This window comes from Delphinapterus leucas, chromosome 9 (assembly GCF_059928025.1).
Source record: "Delphinapterus leucas isolate spDelLeu-1000000601 "Yukka" chromosome 9, BTC_Dleu_Yukka2, whole genome shotgun sequence".
Classification (NCBI taxonomy): domain Eukaryota; kingdom Metazoa; phylum Chordata; class Mammalia; order Artiodactyla; family Monodontidae; genus Delphinapterus; species Delphinapterus leucas.
Genome location: NC_143137.1, coordinates 51968170 through 51989691, shown reverse-complemented (window position 1 = coordinate 51989691; position 21522 = coordinate 51968170). Strand labels below are relative to the sequence as shown.

At 36.0% G+C, this 21522-nt stretch overlaps 1 protein-coding gene across 4 annotated transcripts in view; it reads right to left on the bottom strand.

The window, feature by feature from the left end:
* Window positions 1–21522, bottom strand: part of ADAM22 (ADAM metallopeptidase domain 22) — a 245454-nt gene that overhangs the window by 48483 nt on the left and 175449 nt on the right. For all 4 annotated transcript variants that reach the window (XM_089917606.1, XM_089917605.1, XM_022585104.3 and 1 more), the window contains exons 11-20: window positions 20686–20852; window positions 19148–19232; window positions 18040–18130; window positions 16487–16538; window positions 10605–10704; window positions 8489–8560; window positions 8175–8267; window positions 4298–4378; window positions 1259–1309; window positions 971–1034 (exon numbers count right to left, since the gene is read on the bottom strand). In XM_089917606.1, the coding sequence (XP_089773732.1) occupies window positions 971–1034; window positions 1259–1309; window positions 4298–4378; window positions 8175–8267; window positions 8489–8560; window positions 10605–10704; window positions 16487–16538; window positions 18040–18130; window positions 19148–19232; window positions 20686–20852 (856 nt within the window). The remainder of the gene's footprint in view (window positions 1–970; window positions 1035–1258; window positions 1310–4297; window positions 4379–8174; window positions 8268–8488; window positions 8561–10604; window positions 10705–16486; window positions 16539–18039; window positions 18131–19147; window positions 19233–20685; window positions 20853–21522) is intronic.

The window sequence follows — 21522 nt, the reverse complement described above, 5'->3', positions numbered from 1 at the left end:
TCAAAACGACTTTTGCAAACTAATCAAAGATGATTGTCGGTATGTATATATAGATATATTTTAAACTAATTATATTGGTAGTTTCTTTTCCTACTTCTTGCTGTCAGCCACTAATTTTTCTTAAGGGGAAGAAGCACAAACCATATTTCTTTGTCCAGAGCATAAACCTACATAACTAAATTTTTCTCCCATCCCCATGTTTCTCTAATTGTTCCAAAGAGAGCATACACTTCCCCTCCCAAAAGGATTATAGCCACTGTTTGTGACAATTAAGGATTATCATTATATTTATAGCTTGCTTTCTAATACAAATCATCTCTTGGAAGAGTTTAAAACAAAAACTGCTTTCAAAAGGGCCAGTAATACTTCTGGAAAATATATCACATTTAAATATACATTCAAGTTAAATATGTTTTAGATATAAATGTTATATGTTTCCCTCTGAAAATCTGATGAATTTTGAAAGAAATAACATTAAAATATCTTTATGATATGGCAGAAATACCTCAGCAGAAATTCACCTATAACTAGGAAAACCAGCTGGAGTTTAAGAAAGAGCGTTAAGGAAGAAAAAGCAATTCTAGCTGAAATGCTACAGTTCTTATCCAAGGGTCCATGTCCATTCCATGTGGTTGATGGGTTTTGCCTAAGGATACTAAAGGCAGCATAAGAGGAGCTAAAACCCAGGTTTGCTCTATTCTCCAAGCTGCATGCACTATAGTGGACTTTACCTGCCTGGAAGCAAAGACACTTTCTGTCCAAAGACACTGCCAGCTAGCCAAGAGGTATGGAGCTGTATCTTCTCAAAGAAGGTGCTTTTCTCTAATTTCCACAAAAGTGCCCCTGCTAAGACCTGCAGTGGCTTTGAAAATCCCCTAGTCATAAAGTAGTTGAAAAATTATTTCCAGCTCACATGTCTTTGGGCCAGATACCATACTTTGAAAAGGATCAAGCCATACTATTTACTCACTTTGCCCCCAGATGTATTTGCATTGTCTATCCCTGGTTTTACATCTTCCTCCAAAGCAAATTCCCTAAAATGGAAAAGCATACCCATTAGCGACACGATGTCCCCTTCTGTCAGATAACTGAAAAAGTAAATATGACTAGGAAAACTAGTAGATGAGTATTATAAAGGCCTTTTATCTTCAGAGTTGATTACAAAACATTTGATATGATCTTCCTACTTTGATAAGACTTCAGTATTTCTTTCATGCTGGTACACATGAAACATTTAGGTAAAGATGAAGTAACTTACCTGGACACCATCACATGAATAACCATCCATCTTATGAATATTGGGGGCACACTAGGAATAGAAAACAGAAGTATGAACCAAATGCACAGCAAAATATCAAGATGAGCTAATCCCTTTATAAATATTTTCATTTTAAAAATAAAGTCTGATAATATAGGGTAGTCTCCCAAACCATCTGAAAATAAAAACAAACAAGATCAAGAGAAATCAAAAGGAAATGTAACAATTGGTGCACTTTCCCCTAAAAATATGGATCTACCAGAGGCAAAAGTAGTTGATTTGTAAATCCTTATTTACAAATAAAAAGAACTGACAGCAATGACTCAGCTAACTTACACAGACACACTATTCCTCAGAGCAAGAAAAACAAGAGCACAAGACAAAAGCAAGGAAGATGACAACAGATGGAGCCATAGGTATGGTTTCCTCTTTTTCACCATGAGAAGTAACATCGCCCTTACACTTAAAATGACTCTCAAGCAAAGGTCTACCCTGGACATGTTAGAAAAAGACATGCTTTAGAGACCACCCACCCCCTTTTCTTTCCTTGTAGCAATTGCAGAAAAGACTGCAAAGCATTCCTATGTGGATAGAAACAGAGTGTAATTTTTAAATTTATTATACCTCTTTTCTAGCATTATAGTAATTACATACTCATTTGAGAAAAGTTAGAAAATGTGAAAAAGTAGGAAAAATTAAAGTCTCTCATTTTCCTACCACCCAAAGACAACTATTTTTTATATTTTGGTACATTTTTTTCCTCTACCATTTTCTACAAAATGCGATTTTTTTTTTTTTTTTTTTTTTTTTTTTTTTGCGGTACGCGGGCCTCTCACTGCTGTGGCCTCTCCCGTTGCGGAGCACAGGCTCTGGACGCGCAGGCTCAGCGGCCATGGCTCACGGGCCCAGCCGCTCCGCAGCATGTGGGATCTTCCCGGACCGGGGCACAAACCCGTGTCCCCTGCATCGGCAGGCGGACTCTCAACCACTGCGCCACCAGGGAAGCCCAAAATATGATATTTTTAAACATAAGTGTAATCAAGTTATAGATAATGTTTTATATTCTGTTTCAGCCCTTTACTTTCATCATACAAGTTTCCTCATGTCATAATAAACTTTTTTGAAGGTATCATCTTGATAGCTGTAACACATTGCCCTGAGCTAACAAACCATATAATCAATGTACTAAAATATTTAGTTATAACTATCTCCAATTTATGCTGTTACAACCAACGGAACAGGAGCATCTTTGTACGTACATCATTTTCGGATTTAGAATTCTTTTAAAATCCCTGCTTATCATATAATCACGTTTCAAAGAAGTTGCTCTAATATACTTTCATTCCCAGAGCCCATTCACTGTATCTCCATCATCACTAGGTGTTAGGTTAGAAGCATAATGCTAATTAGATAGTAGGAAAGGAAAGTACTTTTACACAAAAGATCTTTAATCTCTTAGGATGACTACCTTTAAAATAAAGCATTTTTAATGGTTAAAGTAGATATACCACTACTGAATCCCTCTTCTCTATAGAAAAAAAGATGTGGGCAGTCTTCATTTTGCATGAATTTCACTCACACTAGAGCATGAATTTCACTCACCGTGGTTTTGTTAAACAACACCAGTACCCCAAGGACACAGTTCCAATTTCAGTTACCACAATAGATTAACTGTGAGTAATTGCATGAAGTACAAACTTTGCTACTAGCTCTTCAGTCCAGTGATCACTAGGTAAACAAGAGATGCCCATCACAGTCAATGACCCATCTAGTCACTTCTTTCAAAGTCTGTTGGTGATTGCTCGCTGAGCATCTGTTCATTCAGTTCATGCACGGACAAAAGAGAATGTAGATTGTTACCTCTCTCTCTCTGGGTGATACCATGTGACATCTTACAAAATCGAATAATTGAAAGAGGAAACTGGCCAACAAAGATGGAAGTGCACCAAAGAAATGAAAAGTGATGACATTGGAAGAGAAATTCAAGTCAAATGTAAATGGTGTGATAGAAAAAAATCACTATGGGAATGGAATGTTGATACCACTGTTCAGCAAAAACTTCCCATTCACAGCTTCACATCTCTTGGAGATATTTCAGGACATTGAAAGCACAAAGGATAAAATGTCAAAAGCTGATACAAACTTAGAAAGGAGTGTGGCAATTCAACAAGGCATAGAAAAGATGCTCACCAAGTGTCATAAGGTTTATGACCAGGAAAAGGTAGGCACAGCTCAAACTACTCTTGGTAAGTTTTTTAACAAAGAAATAAAATACTATAATTTTCAGTGTTTCTGTTTTAATTTAATATGCTAAATAAATGTTAGTTTCTTTTTTTGTTTCCCTATTCATTTAAGACCAACAGTAAGAGAGTTTTTAATCATCTGACATTTTTTAAAGATCTCAGAACAACTGTAACTTTTTCCATTGATTACTAGAATAACTATGTGGTTTCAGCTTGCATGGTCATTTGTGTTCCTGCACTAATATGCAAAGTAAGGACTGCCTACATACATGTACACTGAAATCTGTGAACCCCTGACCAAGTTTATCAACTTCCCTATCTTCCCTACTGACAACTAAATGATATTAAATTCAAGAGCAGCTATTAGTGGCAAGCTGTGTCAGATAAACAAGAGTCAAGACAGGTCCCTTTTCAGAACCCAATACCCCGTGGGTCTCTCTGCCTTGGCTGACTCCTGTTTCAGCCAGCTGAATAGAGTCTCTTTGATTCCTCCTTCACTAGCTAGACAAAAAGCAAATGCCTTTTACCCTCTACTTTAAACAAAAACAAAATAGTTAAGGCACGTATGTATACAGTCTTAAATTAGTTCAACATTAAGACAAAATCACGCCGAACATCTGCTCAAGCTTTGATTACTGAAACTTCAATTCTCAAAAAATTAATAAAAGGAGGGTGAGAGTTGACATGAAAGAGAAACATGAGTATCTTGTCCGTTTCCATTTCACCTGGGGGTCAGCACACTAAACATACTCCTACTTTTCCCCCCTCGGGTTTAGAGAAATTATTCGTAAATTACCTGGCTTGAATTTCCTGAGCATGTTTCACGAATATCACAATCATTTACTGCTTCACGGCACACAGTTCCCATAGGCTGAAACTAAAATGAACAAAAATCAATGTGCAAAGCTGTCAAAGGAAAAAACCTCTCAAAGTATCATCTTTAAAAAAAGAGAAATGAGTATTTTTTTGGATAGGAATAGCTTAAACTAGTTTAAGATGGAAATCTGTGAAAACCACAGTTACTGCATGAAATGTCAACTTAATTGTTCTCAGAGTTTCTCACATATAAAGTAATTTGCATAGTCATCACACATAAGCCTTAGAAGATCTTGTTAAAATAGGATGTGCTTGATGGTACATCTGTACCAGAAGGACAGTCAGTCCAAGTTCTAGTAATTCTTCCTTCCAAATAGCTTTTGGATTTACACTTTACCCTTCATTCTTACTGGCACCTTTATCATATTTTTCTTTTTTACCTCATCAGCCAAGAATTTGGAAGTTACATTTTGGACTGAATTGTAAAAGTTAGACTTTCTGGCAAAGCTGTTTCCTCCCATGCTTTCCTTTACCATCTTCTCTCCTGCCTAATTTTTACACAGATCTATAGCTTGGTCTTTTATTCCTTTTTTAATGTTTCTATTATTTGTATTTGTGTATGAGAGTTTTTTTGTCTGTTTTCAACTCAAATATTTTTTGTAAGTGTGGGAGTTGTACAACTAAATTTTATGCTTGTTGGATTCATAAATTGCAAGAGTATTCATTATAACAAAACAAAGAGATCTATAAAATTATCATCCTTCTCCTTCCCTCTTTAATCCCACTCTCTTTCCTGCTCCAAAACATTACTATTTGGGGAGGGATCCTTCCATGCTTTTATCTCTGCTCACACAAACATACACAGTATTCGGGACCCCTCCCCACCCATCCATACACACACACACATACAACTTTCATCTTCTCTCCCTTGTTCACGACCCTCCAGGCATTTCAGTTTCCTGCTGTCCATAGAACATGAGCAGCACACTGCCAACTGCAAGCAGGAGTTCAACAGATATTTTTCAGAAGATCAGAACAAAACTTGTGTTCGTTCATTCATTCACCAAGTGTTTGCTAGGCACTTAAAATGTGCTAGGGACTCTCTAGCCACTGGAGACTCAGTGGAGAAGAAAACACAAGAATCCTGCTGGCAAGGAACTTACATTTCAGTGGGAGTACATAAGCCATAAAAATAAGGAAATAAGCAAGATAAGTTAATTTCATATACTCTGGTTCTCTTCCTCCTTGGGATTGGTGCAAGCTACAATTCTAGAACTTCTGAGGTAGAAGTACGAGCAGATTTAAGGTAGAGTTTATGTGAGAGTGTAAATGTTCAAGAACTGTCAGGAAACCTCTGAAAGAAAGCATAGTAAAGGAGAACTTGTTCTAAGTGCTGGGATAAAGCAGTAAATAAATCAACCCAAATCCCTGCCCTCTTGGAATTTACATACAAATAAAAGGAGAAAAAGAGTAAAGAAGTAAATAACCAATGAGTCCCCAAATTATGGCTTGAGGACAAACTTTGGTTGGCTACCTGGTTTTTTTGTTTGTTTTTTGTTTGTTTGTTTGTTTTTTGCGGTACGCGGGCCTCTCACTGTTGTGGCCTCTCCCATTGTGGAGCACAGGCTCCGGACTCGCAGGCTCAGCGGCCATGGCTCACGGGCCCAGCTGCTCCACGGCATGTGGGATCTTCCCGGACCGGGGCACGAACCCGTGTCCCCTGCATCGGCAGGCGGACTCTCAACCACTGCGCCACCAGGGAAGCCCGGCTACCTGTTTTTATACATAAAGTTTTATTGGAACACTGCCACAGCCATTTACTTCTGTATTTTCGATGGCTGCTTTCAAAGAAAGAGTTGAGTAACTGAAACAGAGACCTTATAACCCATAAAGCCTAAACTATTTGCTATCTGGCCCTTTACAGAAAGTGTTTGCCAACTCTGACTTACAGATACATTATTATAAATACATACAGAAGAAAACAGAGATACATATGATTTCTCATCTTGTTCTTCCGTTCCCTCCTTTGCATTCACTCTTCTGCCTGACTCCTTTAGGGATGAGAGTCGGGGTGTGGGGTAGAGAAAGTGGCAGAAGAGATCTTACTTGACTGGCAAAGTTGTAACTTATATTCTGGGATAGTTAACCCTGCCATTTTATTGTATATTTTAACTTTATTATTTTGTACTTGTTCCTGTCAATGATTATATCACAAAGAGTCTAACTGTAGAAATCCAAGAAAAAATGGCATAATTAAATGCATTTTATGGATGGGCAGACTTAAAACACTGAGAATTAAAATAAATGATTGGGGATCCCTGGAAAGCAGCCGGAGGAACTGAGAGAATAAACAGTTGAGGTAGCCAACATGAAAGAATGTCTGTTTAACATTTGGTTTAATCTTCCGTTTTTAGAGAGTGCTTTCAGAGATCTCTGCCTGCGCTTTGCTTCTCTTAAAACGCTGCCAGAGACACAGTGGTAACGTGGAAACAACAGAAATTCCTGCCAGCAAATGTGGGATGTAACTGCACGTTTATCCCTTACTAGCTGAGTGAGCCTATGCAGGTTATTTCACTTCCTGGAGACTGGCACTGCTCATTGGAAACATCTGGATAATAATGCCCATCCCAAAAGTGTAGCCATGAGCATTATCTAAGACAGCAGTCTCAACAACAGGACATTTGGCAATGTCTGAAGACATTGTGGTGTCATGACTTGGAAGGATGCTGCTGGCAACTAGTAGGTAGAAGTCAGGGATGTTGCTAAATATCCTACAAGACGTAAGACACACCCTCACAATGAAGAATTATCTGGCCAAAAATGTCAACAGGGCCAGGGTTATGAAACCTGGCTATAGGGCGACAGAATTTGAAAGTGCTTAGCACAGTTTCTGGCACACAATAGGGTATTTAATGATAGGTTCATATCTCACCCTCTCTTAACTCATTAAAGTTAGTCAATCAGCAAATAATCAGTAAGAGAGTGCTGTGCATATTTATTCATTCATTCAACGATTATTTACTGAAGACCTGTACCAATTGCAGGGTAAGTGCCTGGCTCTGCCTCCATAAAATGTACAGACCTGAGGGAGAGGAAGATATTGAACCTCAGAAATAATGTAGAATATTGTACCAGATTTTCTATGAGAAGAGAAAAAAGATAGATTTCTTTGAGCAAGGTAAGCCCCAAGTAACTGTAGTCTTGATGTAGAGGCTTAAATATTTGGGGGCAGGTACAGGATACTGTTGGGAGGATGAAAACAGACAAGGTGTATAACGATGCATTAAACTCTCACGCACAACACATGGAAGGTGTTTTAATGTCTAAAGGGATTTCTTTTGTTCCCTCAACAGCTAATGCAAGAGATATACCAAGCTGAACACCAAGAAGGGAAGGATCTATTGAATATCCACTTGGCTTTACAATAAAGGAAACACATCATTCAAAAAATAGTTCCATTTAAATTATATTACATTTTATTTTTATTATTGTTATTACATATATATGATAGCACATTAAATGGTTTCATTTAACGTGCACGCTCCTCAGAGAGGCAGTAGAGAGAGGACAAACTCTGGGGATTACAAACATTCAGGCCCTAGCTCCTGACTTGGTATAAGACCCAGGGAAAACTACTTAATCACTACAAGCTTCTGTGTTCTCATCTGTTAGATGGGAATAAAAAGAGTAACTACCCCTGACAAAGTTTGTGAGGCTCCTGTAAAGCACCTGGCACTTAGTCACTCAACAGATGTTAGGTCTTACTATTGTTATTTGGTTATATTTACCTAGCCTTAACAATTTAATCAAATATGTCCTCTTTTCTTTCAGCTGGTTATTAATCAACATTTATTTACCTTGCACTTTTTACAACAAAGACCATCACTGCACTGGGAGTCTTGAGTCAAGGTGCATTTCTTACAACACTCTGCTCCTTCAAGGACACATTCCTAAGGAATATAAACATTTGCAAAACGTCAGAGAATGGTGTCATTTTCCTGAAAGTACCAGGATATTTTCTAAAACCAATGTACAGCCTCAAAGTAAGCATCTTTCTTCCACAAATCTTACGAAATTTCTAGGCATAACACTTGCTCTTCATGTTTCAGTGTGTGAACCTGGAATAACCCCGAACAACCTAAAGAAATCATCCCAACACCCAGAGACTTACTGCTGGGGTCCCACAGTCACACTCCTCTCCAGTTTCAATGAAGCCATTGCCACACTCAGGAGGATCAAGAAGCTGTGGAATGAAAACCAAAAAGGGCACTAAAATGCAGAAAAATCAACATCAAAGACCTTACGAGAGACCACAAGTGCCACACCTACACTTCTGGCCTATCTGTCAGTCATTCCAAAATATATTTTTATTTTCCTAAACTGCAAAGTATGACTTCAGAATTTTAGAACTGGAAACTTTAGAACATAGTGTCTAATATTGTTTCCATTTCATATTTAATCATATTTTCATATATAACATACCTATCAAGCAGGGTCTGATAAGTGTCATCAAAATAAAAGATGATCTTGGCATTGACTAAAACCAAGCCAGATGGACTCCTGAAATTTCATTTCAAACAGGACGCAAGGGATTTGGAGTCAGACACCTGGATTCAAATTGTGGCTCAGCTACTTATCTTGCGCAAATGGCTTGCCATCTCAGAGCCCAGGTGTTTTCGTATTTAAGACAGGAATGATAATAATATTAGCTTCCCATCTACTTAATGAATTGTTATGAGGATCAAGTTCAATTACCTGCGAAAAGCCCTTTATTAACTGTTATTTCCTCGTGAAACAGAAAGTTTTTTCATGGACAATAAGGAAAACATCACAAAAATTAATAAATCCACTGATTTATTTAATATAAAATACAACTCTTCCTATTAAGATAGCTCTGCAGAGAACAGCAATAATAATTTGCCCCAGAGATGGAAGCAGTTTTTGGCCTGTACAAGAGTATATTTTGAGACTTTTCTATTTTTTAACTTTCTGCTGATTTTATTATCTTTTGAGTACAATTTATCTTATGGCGATAGGTAAAACTGGTGAATAGTAAATAGTTGCTATGTTCCGGATATATAATATTCATTCCAAAGTTAATGCAAGTTTACATATTATAGAATGGAAGTGAGTACACAGCCACATGCATGCCCGCACACACACACACACTTTCTTAGCCAACTAGAAGGAAAAAACAAGCAAACAAACAAACAAAAAATCAAGAAAGCAACAACAAAAGTCCCCACCTAATTTCAAATACTCTCTCCTCTCCTACAAAAGAATCAACTCATCTCTAGATTTCATTTTTAGTTGAAAGGATCATAATGAATGAGGCAGCTTTGAAAGCCAAAACTAAAACTCTCCAGATGAAAAAACACAGTTATTCTCTTACTCTGGGCTCAGAATAATCAATTAGTTTGGTTAAAAGACTTGAATTGTGTTTCATTTATAGAAGCAGGAATTTAGTTCCAATATCCCTTCTGAAGCTTTTGGAAAGAGTCTTAAAATTGTCAATTTGCTTTTCAGTGCAGTATGAAATTTCCTAAATTTCACTGGAGTGAACAGAGAATGAAACCAGGTAAATGATTACAAAGGCAATGCCACGTATCACTGTGATGTAGGGAAGCACTTCATAGTTCACATAATTACCGAGGACAAAACACTCTTCTTTAACATGGGAAGTCTTCCAAATGTATGATGAAGACCTGTTTTCTAGTCAGTAACCAGAGGATGCTCTGCAAGCTATGAAAGCCTCTGACAGTCTCAGTACAGACCTTCTCCTTTTTAGCAGACTTAGTTTTTATATTGAGAAGTATTGTAATTTTGATAGTTTTTATATTGAGAAGTATTGTAATTTTGATCGTACTGCTCATTCTGAAAGGCAGTGGTGGGGAGTAAAGAGGGGAGACAGGCCTCCTTTTCTACCAGTATGAATTGTGATTCGGTATCCAAAGGCAGGGGAGGGGGAATGTATCAAGAACATGAAAAAGAAAGGCAAAGTGAAACCATTTTTGTAAGCTAACCCTGAATCCTCATTTGGCCATATAAAAAGAAAATGGACATTTTTCAGAAAGCAAAACTAATTTCTACCTGCTTTTTATTCCCATCAGAGTAACCCCAAATGCCCAAGATTAATTCAACTTAGAAATGTAGATACTTAGTGTATCTAGAATGTGTATATATAAGCTAGTGGAAAAGCTTTCTTTTATAAGACACAATGAATGAAAATCTGTGTTTACAATACTTTAGAAAGATTAATAACTAATAACTCTGATCACACTTATTACCTTAGAAGGTTTGTTGAAAAGGCAGGCACCACCTCCACTATTCAGGAAGTCATGATACTCTTCAATATTACACTGGGTGAACTTTTTAGGAAGATAATAGCTATAAAAGAGAAGAAAAGCAATAGCTGGGTACAGTTTTAGTCTCCCTTGTTTGTAGATTAGTCTTAAAACTGAACACTGTTAACATTGTACATTATTCCTAAAAAAAAAAAAGAATAAATAAATAATCAATTCCACTTATGTATAACATTTGCATTCAATCCGTAAGAGTTTATTCAATAAGCAGTTTTCTAAATTCTTCATTAGGTGGCTAATAGTAACTACGGTTTGCTCATTATCTGCATATCCATTGAAAGGAAACACACCTATAGTACCTGTAATTTCCATCAAAGAGAGTTAGAAATAATTTATTTCACAATGAGTCTTTCCTAAATATTAAACCTGGGCTGGAACCCAAACTGCAGGGCATTCTGCAAAATAACTGACCTATAATCTCCGAACGTGTCAAAGCCATGACAGTCAAAGAAAGACTGAGGAATTGTTCCAGACTGAAGAGAACAAAAACTGGCTGTGATGCCTGATTCTGAAGCGTTTGCTAAAATGACATGGAAGAAACACAGGGCTGATCTTGAATGAGGGATAAGAATTAGATGATTTTCTTGGTGGTATTGTCCTATAGGAAGATGCCTTTGTTTGCGGAAAGGCACATAAAGTTAGGTATTTGGAGGTGATAGGCACCATGTAAAAACGTGCAATTCAGAGACAAAAAGGTTCTTTGTAACTATTCTTCTAACTCTTCAAGTTTCAGACTGCTTCAAAATACAAAAAAAAAAAAAAAAAAATTATACCCCCCCAAAATAATCAAGGGTCAATAGAAAAAAGAAACCTCGCGGTAGAGCAATTTGGAACTATGCATTAAGAATCTTCAGAATGTGAAATATCCTTAAATCTAGTAATTTTACTCTCAGAAATTTTTCTTGAGGAGTTGATTTGCTATGTGTGCAAAGATGTCTGAATAAAGATATTTATGGTGGCACAATTTATAGTAGCAAATAACATGAAAATAATCTAAATGTTCGACAGTAGAAAACTGTTAACTAAACTGTGATATATTAATAAAATAGAATACCATGTACTTATTAATATTCATGGTAGTGTTAAAGAATGAAGGCTCAGAAAAATGCTGACTATATATAATGTTAAGTAAAAAATGAATAAACTGTTATATCCAACATAATCCAAATTTTATAAAACAGTAAACATGTAAAGAGAAAAAACTACTGGATTTATTTTATTTTATTTTTTAGCCACGCCACGCAGCATGCAGGATCTTAGTTCCTGACCAGGGATCAAACCCATGCCCTGTACAGTGGAAGCACAGAGTCCTAACCACTGGACCACTAGCAAAGTCCCAAAACTGCTAGATTTAAGCAGCAGTATTTTAACATTAACCACAGTTGTCACCCAATGGTGAGAAAAGAGGTGATACAAATTTTATTTTCTGTATTTTTCAAAAATTATTTTACATTGAGCTTTGTATAAAAGTGAAAACACAATTAAGATAAGAATGGAAAGTCTCTCCCACTAGCCTGTCCGTTTATATGCCTACTTCTTCCTAGCATAATGATTAATGCTTAAGTGAACTGACTAATGGAATTTACGATTATTTACCCTAAACTCATTTACCAAGTATTTCATGCCAAGCTCTCCAAATAAAGTTGTCTTGGGTTTAAACTGTCTGAACCACTTTACTTCCTTTGCTTCATTTTCCTAATAAGTCATAAACTTTATTATTTTAAAATTTTCTTACATATATTACTTCCTTTTTGCTTTTCAGTGCCTACACTTCAGCCAATGTTTTTATCGCCTTATGTATAATCCATTGTATATATCCCTGTCAGGATTATGGAATTTAAACAGGAATTTCTTCAAGTTCCCTCTTTATTCTACTGGTCAAAATCAGAGGTGGTTCTCTACTGCTATAGAAGAAAGTCACTGATTTACAGTGTTGGACCCTTAGAAGTCAAAGTCTAGTTCAGCCCCTGCCCTGCAAAGGCAGCATCAGGGGGTTCAGGTTAGCCCAGCCTCCTGCCCACTACACAGCTGGGAGCTCAGTCTGCTCTCCAGTAGTGACAAGAAACTCTTCCCAGATAGGGAAGCTCTTTTTACACATGAAGAGTTGAAATCTGTACATTGCACTTACCTTCCCTATGCCACATCTGACTTCCTATAACTGCCGCACACAGTCCTGTATTGTTAACTATATCAATGAGACTAATTCTTTACCATACCATGGCCCTTCCAATACCTGAAAGCAGATACCATTTCTCTCCCTAAGCTTGGCCCCAAAGCTTCTTTTTTGCAGGGTAACAAATCTATTCAATGCATTCTTACATTTTTAATTCTTATACCTTTAAATAGGACCGACAGTCTTCATTTCAACAATGCTTTCCAACATTTAACAATACAGAGGAACTTCAGAAAGTAGAAATGGGAGGGAATGTACCCATGGGAAATATATGTCCACAATTAGTGCTGATAGGTGATGTTTGGCACAGATCAAATGATATCTGGCATCATACCAGACAATGTTTTATGTAAAGAGCTTTTCTCTTGTATGCAACTATTTCATGTAAGGAGTTCCAATGCAAAGAGCTACGCATATTCGAGTGTAGCCACTGATTTTGCTGCATATTATGCTTAGTGCTAAGCAGATTGTCTGTATAATTCTTTTAGTTAATCAGAATAATCAGACAAGATTAAAAAACAAGAACCTCTAGCATGGAATTTAGTAATTGTTAGAAAATTACAACTACAAAGACTTTTATCATTTCTTCTTAATACTAAGCAAAAAGTCCAAAGATTTTTTTTTTTTTTTTTTTGCGTTACACGGGCCTCTCACTGCTGTGGCCTCTCCCCTTGCGGAGCACAGGCTCCGGACGCGCAGGCTCAGCGGCCATGGGTCACGGGCCCAGCTGCTCCACGGCATGTGGGATCTTCCCGGACTGGGGCACGAACCCGTGTCCCCTGCATCTGCAGGCGGACTCTCAACCACTGCGCCACCAGGGAAGCCCAGTCCAAAGATATTTTGAAAAATATTTTAAACACAAAAAGTCCAAAGATATTTTGAAAAATATTTGCATGTATATTCCCTCCATCATCTATTCTTCTTGTCATGCATATGCTGGGAGTTCACATTTCAAATACAATCAATACATATTTATTGAAAAACAAGTCTGTATAAGAGAGTATGGTGTGAGGTCTGACAAAAATAAAAATTAGTGCAATATATAATCCTAAAAAATTTACAAATTTTAATTGGTGAGAGGAAACAAAGATATACAGAATCAAATTATAATGCAGGAGTTAAAAATTATAATAAATCTCAAGTGGTTAAAAATGTGGTTAGATAGAAAAAAAACTGAGAATTCCAGATGAAGAGAATATATTAAAGAAATCAAAAGAAGCTGGAAATTCATGTACAATTATGATGAGCATATTTTTCAGAGGCTGAACATCCACGTAGAATTACGGTTAACAAATCAGAAAAGGTGGAAACCCATATACAATTATGGTAAACAAACTGCATAAATAGTAGTAGAAAATGAGATTGCAAATGAGTATGAAGAAAGATTATGGACCTCCAAATACTGAAGGAAGGAATGTGAACCTTATTCTTTACACAATGGAGACACAAAAGTTCTGAGCAGGAAAATGACATGATTCGTCTGTTTGACATAAAAATTCATGTGCATTAAAAGAAGAATGGAGAATTTGTGCTGTACACATTCAATGAACTAGAGCTGTATATATATATATATATGTATGTACATCAGCATGGATGAACCCCACAAACATAAAGCTGATCAAGAAAGTAAGTCACAGAAAAATAAATATAGTATGACGCCTTTCATATAAACTGAAAACATGCAAAGCCATGCTATGTATTACTCCAACACACACACACATATACAGTAAAAGTATAAAAAAGGACCTGTGAATGATATAGACCAAATTTGACCTGTGAATGATGTAAACCAAATTTGACCTGTGAATGATATAAACCAAATTCAAGGTGGTGGTTACCTTAGCCGGGGTTGGGAACCGATAAGACAGAACACAGGGGGATTTAACTGTGCAGACAGTGTCTTGTTTTGTTTTTATCTAGGTGATCGTATACAAGTGTATACTCTTTTATTCTTTATACCTTTCAATTATGATGGAAGTGGAGTTCAGGAGGGGAGAGAGGGAGCCTGAAAGCTGTGTGAGTAGCTGGAATGTTATCAAAATAATAACAGCACAAGATAATAAAAGTTTAAAGTAAGGTGGTAATGATAAGCTTGGCATGAAAGGGATGGCTGTAAAATTTATTTAGAAAGAATAAAAGATTGATGCCTGATAGTGTGTCAAGGGTATGACAGTATAAAAATGAAAACTTTTCTTAGGAAATGGACTGAGCACACCACTTCCCACTCTTAATTCACACAGGTAGCTTGAAATCAGCCACTGTGGGAGCATTTACACCATAGGCTTCTTCATAAGGTAGAAGGCTGCTGGAAATCTGAGAAAACTACTCATCAGGGCTCTCTTCTTGTTTTTGCTTTTGAGACACACTTCTGTTTATAACTCATTTAATTAGAATAGAAGAAGATAAAAGGAAAGGGAATTAGAAAGTAAGCCTTCAAGAACAAAGTTGTTGCTCATTTCTTACATTTCCAGACTAAATTCAAGGCTAAAAAGTCTTTGATCAAACTACGACAAGGTACCACCTCACACTGGTCAAAATGGCCATCTTTAAAAAATTTACGAATAACAAATGCTGGAGAGGGTGTGGAGAAAAGGGAACCCTCCTACACTGTTGATGGGTGCAGCCACTCTGGAAAACATTATGGAGGTTACTCAATAAACTAAAAATAGAATTACCGTATGATCCAGCAATTCCACTCCTAGGCGTATATCCAGACAAAACTATAATTCAAAAAGATACATGCACCCCAATGTTCACAGCAGCACTATTTACAATAGCCAAGACATGGAAACAACCTAAACGTCCATCAACAGATGAATGGATAAAGAAGATGTGGTAATATATACAATGGAATCCTACTCAGCCATTAAAAAGAATGAAATAATGCCATTTGCCGCAACATGGATGCAACTAGAGATTATCATTCTGAGTGAAGTAAGTCAGAAAGATACAGACAAATACCATATAATACCACTTATATGTGGAATCTAAAATATGACACAAATGAACTTATCTACAAAACAGAAACAGACTCACAGACATAGAGAACAGACTTGGGGTTGCCGGGGGGAGGGATGGATTGGGAGTTTGGGATTAGCAGATGCAAACTATTATATATAGAATGGATAAAGAACAAGGTCCTACTGTATAGCAAAGAGAACTATATTCAATATCCTGTAATAAACCACAATGGAAAAAATATGAAAAAGAATGTATATATGTATGTATACCTGAATCACTTTGCTGTACAGTAGAACTTAATGCAACACTGTAAATCAACTATACTTCAATAAATTTTTTAAAAAAGAAAGAAATGCTTCAAAACAATTATTATATTTACCTGAAGTTGGTGGAATCATATATCCTGCATGCCCCTGACTCACCACATTTCAAATTCCCCCAGCCAAAAAAAAAACTTTGACCTACTAGCTTAAAGAACAGCAATTGTTTTCATAAATAAGAGACTATTTCGTGAAAATATATTCCCTACAGAGCCATTGAGAATATCTACTTCCAATTTTAAATGCCTGTGGTAAGGTTCCAGGCACTAAGTTATTGAGTGTCATCCTCCTAAGAAGACAACAGCACAGCAGAGAAAGGAACAGTGAGTTATTTTTAAATAGAAGTGGCTCACCCAGTGTCTCCCATTATGCATCCAGACCACGTGTCCTCACATTTACACTCACCTAAGAGAAAACGAATACACATGCCTTGTTACAAAGTGAAAACAGATGCATTAGAGTAGTTACTATTTTTAAAAGTATATGTTCTGTTTTATGTAAAGCATAGCAACAAAAATCTATTGTACTTTGACCCTATCGAGCTTATATAATTTTTACTAAAATAAAATCCCTTCATATTTTAACAAGTGGCCATATTTGTAAAGCACTCACTTAAAATGGCTTAACAATCAAATACCAATGAAATAGTGATGTACCACTACAGGATTCTGGTTTCATAAGCCTTTATTGGAATTCTAACAATTTCTCATCCATTTTTAAAACCTCTGCACCCAAGGCTTCTGGTAGAAGGCAGTATAGTATATTGGTTAAGCAAAAGGTCCTCAGAATCAGAAATACCTAGGTTCAAAATCTGGGTATGCCACTTAATATATGTGTAATCTTGGAGACATTACACTTTTAAGATCTAGTCACTTTATCTGTAAAATGGGAGCTGATAACGAATATCTTGTAGGATTATCTTGAGGATTAAATGAGCATCTAGATGTATATAATTCTGGCATTCAATTATCTGTTATATAATGGGTACTTCATAAATGGCAATAGTTGTAGTTAATATAAACGATCATATTTATTACTAAAATAATACAATAAATATGATTATAATCAACTTACTCCAAATATATAGTGTTTATCCATTCCTGGTAAAGTAACTTTACCTACTTGGGAAAATATATTCATCATAGATGCTAAACCTAGCATATTTTACTAGGCCCATATTGTATTAAGCCCTTTATCAGGTCTGATCCTGGCAGGCAAATTCTACCTCTGTGGCAATACTAAAAGATATTTTAAATAAACTGTAATAAAGTAGTATGCCTTATGAATAACTTATATTAGCACAGGCTTAGTGGAAATGCTTGGGTTTTGGAGTCACATAGACCCACCTCTATAACCCACCTTGTGAACTTAATGCAATTTACTTCTAAGTTTATTCATTCAACGACACTGGTTTGAACACCTCCTACGTGCCAGGCTCTGTTCTTAGCACTGGGATACATAACTAATCAAAATAAAGGGCCCTTTCTTCAGGAAGCTCACATTCTAGCACAGGAGATAGTCAATAAATAATAAACCTGAAAAGCAAATGACTTATATGGTACAAAAATACAGAAAAAAAAACAACAACAGTATGCCTTAAACCTTTATGCCCAGACCATTTAAAATTACCGAACTGAATTTATGTCCTTTTTTAGATTAAATTCAACTGTGAATTTAACATCACCTGGCTTTAAATGTTTATTATACATGGAGGAAATTCATCTGTAATGTAAATATTAACATTTGTATTACTTTTGGAAAAAAAAATTTTTGTGTCCTGGATATCTTTATATTATCACTTAAACTCTTTTGATCTATCAACTGAATTGAAGAATTTCATTCTCTAAAATATTTTTCAGATAGTCTACTTTAAATACAACTAAACCACACATGTACTTAAACTTACCACTTGCTAACTTTCTTTTGTCTGAGATAATACCAATATTATGGGCTAATGACTGGGCAAGTGTAACTGCCATTAAATCCGTTTTCCCAAACTGAAAGACAAAAATAAAATACTTGTAAATGCAAATTATTTTTTATTTAAGATGGGCCAGAGAAAATGTCACAATATAATTGAAAATAAGTAATTTCTGAGCATTTTATTTAGCAGAGGTTAAACACATAATAGCTAGTGCTGAACTACTAAGCATTTGGGAAGAAGTAGTAAGAAATAAATCCATGTTTGACTAAGTCTTACAGAGAAGACTAGAAGCCAGGGAATCATCGACTTTCAGATTTGGAAACTTACATCTAATTTTGAGCCCAAATTTCACCGGTGACATTCCTGAAAAACTGAATACTTGTACCACAGTTAAGCCAGTCTTTCAGATAAGAGAAAATAAAATAAATGTATAATTTATTTGGAACTTGTTCATCCTTGTGTGTCCACAAGCACTCCTAAAATCCCCAAACTGAATAGAACTTGGCTTCAGAAAACCAATGGTATGAGTCATAGGAAATGGTGACCATCTTTGGCCACAAGAAACTTGAAAAGACCTAGGGATATTTTTTTCGATATGCAGCCTCCCAAAGATTCAGGTATTTTTCTTTTAGATCACTTCCATCAGGTTTAGTGCCCTAGGGGTAGAAGTTAACCCTTTGGAAAACCTAGTCTATTTTTTCCTCCAAAAATTTGCCAAATATTGAGGAAGACAATTTTCAATTGAGTTCTTAAGTAGTAACCCAGTGCTTCAGGGAATTACTCAATTCTCTGGAAAAACAGTCAACGTGATAAATAGGGCCTTATTTTCAATAAAGGTAAAGGTAAAGATTTTCTCTATCTAATCTGTATATAGCTAAACCTGGAAATTATTCTAAGTAGAACATGAACAGAATTATCCAATATTACCTTTCCTTATTTCCCTATTCTGGCCTCTGGCACTAACCATGTTGGTTGTTAATAAAATAACAATATCTGGAGTATGTGGAATACTGAGAAACTGTCCCTTAAATATTAGGAAAACATCATCAGCCATCGTATCACTTTATATCTTACAGATGTTCACACCTACTTCATTCACGCCTCCTCCTTTCAGCAACGAGCAAATCCCACCAATATAAGCTGCCCCGCTCCGGCTACTCTCAAATTGACTTCCCCTTTCAGAAAAGGAAATGAAAAAGGCTTACTGCTGACAGTCCACATATCATAGCACCTCTCATTATTAAGTTACCACATTTATTTTCTCAATGCACATACATTTCTCTACTATATACTCCTGAGGTAAGGGAGGAATATGAAAATTGTTGGCACGCATAACCAAAGGAAAAGGTTTCTGAGGAATGTTTCCCCACATGATCAATAAATATCTTAAATAGAACTATACCTATGAAAAAAGGATCTCTAACATGAGGTACACTTACGTGGTATTTCCATCAAAAATACATATAACTTGAATCTCATAGTGAGAAAACATCAGACATTCTCACAATGAGGAACATGCTATAAAATAACTGGCCTATACTCTTCAAAAATGTTAACCTCAAAAGAGACAAAGAAAGGCTGAGGAAATATTTCAGATTAAAGGAAAGTAAAGAGACGTGACGATTAAATGTAATGTGTGATCCTGGATTGGATCCTGGATTTGGGCAAGGGTTGGGGGGTAGCTATAAAACATTATTGAAACAATTGGTGAAATCTGAATATAGACAGTGGGTTAGATAAAAACATTGTACCAATGTTAAATTTTCTGGTTTTGACAGTTTACTGTGGTTATATAAGAGAATGTCTTTATTCTTAGGGAATATATATGTATTTAGTAGTAAAGGCCCAGTAAGTAAATGTCTCCAACTTACTCTCAAATAGTTCAGGAAAAAAACCAAAAAAAGACACTGATAGATAGATGCAAGGAAGGAAGAAGGATAGAAAGAAGAAAATCATAAAACAAATGGGATAAAATGTTAACAATTGATGAATCCGGGTAAAGGGCATATGGTATTTCCTTGTATTATTCTTGCAACTTTTCTGTAAATTTGGAATTGTGTAAAATGAAAAGTTACCTCAAAAATACTCTTTTACTTCCATTTGTAACTTTCTTCAACAGCTCTGGCCTTAGATGGTAGGATTTTAAATTGCTGCAATTTATGATTTGCTCTTACATCAAATATGCAGGTTACCCCCCAGAAAAACCATAGAGTAAGAAAAAATAAAAAATAAAATGTACCCTAGGTATACTAAGCTCTCCCCTTATACCAAAAACAAAGATAACATTAACATTTAAAAGACAGCAACTTTAAAGAATATATAATAATCTGCTGTTAAGAATACTCTTTATGAGAATTAATAGTACTTTCATTCAGTAAATGCTCTGATTAAATCTCTTGAAAAAAATTATATGAAATGTACATGCAATAATAAAATAACTCAAAATTAAATCTATTGAATATTCATGACAGTTTCAAACAATCTGTACTCTAAAACTTCTTTCAAATATATCTGCCACATCAAATCCTAATTGCATTATGCAGTAGAAAGAATACATCTCATCCACAAGTAATACAGTATTCAACATGGAATAAAAAAAAGTAATAAATCATTACAAAAGTTACGTACGAAAAAAGGTGAACTGCATCACTTTTCTCTTTGATAAAATCCCTCCTGTATTTCATAAATTCACGTAGGGTGATCAATGGATTTTCAGATATGGCAAACTTGTTGTCCGCCGCCCAGGTTTCCATGGCAACCAATACTATCCTTGTCTTAAGTTGGTCTTTATATATCTAGTATATTAACAAAATGAACACACAGCTATACATGTGGTAAAAATCAACTGATTTATGAACAGGACTACAAAGCTCCTTTTATGGAAAGTCCTCGAGTTTTAGCTAAATGTGAGAAATTCCACTGTTTTTAGGGGAGATAATTGTTTTTCTAACTTACATGCATTTCCCTTGAGTAATAGAGAATCCAATTGTTTACCAAGTCATAACCAAAGAATAGAGTACTAGTAGAAACAAAATATTGCTTTTTGACAAATCTTTGCACCCTTACTCAAGGTTCCCCCAGAGTCCATTTTCTGGCACCCTATAAGATTCACACTAGCAAAAAGTGGAACACTCATGAAGGAGATAATTTCTGTACACCCTAGCTGGCCCTAATTAAACTCACGGGGAAGGTACTGGCATTGCCTTGTCGGGAAGATTTAGAAAGTAGTTTCAGTAGAATTATTTAGTTGCAACTTTCCCACGGCACCAGGCACTCTTTTGAAAAGGCACAACTGTTTCTCCATTGCTAGAACTACACTGTGAATATCTTTGTTAGGGGCTACGACTCAACCTTTTCTTTTCCAGTGTGAAAAATACAGGCATAAAAATACAGGCATAAATACAGGCATAAAAATACAGGCAAAAATACAGGCATAAAAAACTTCAGGCATAAAGCTGTAACTCT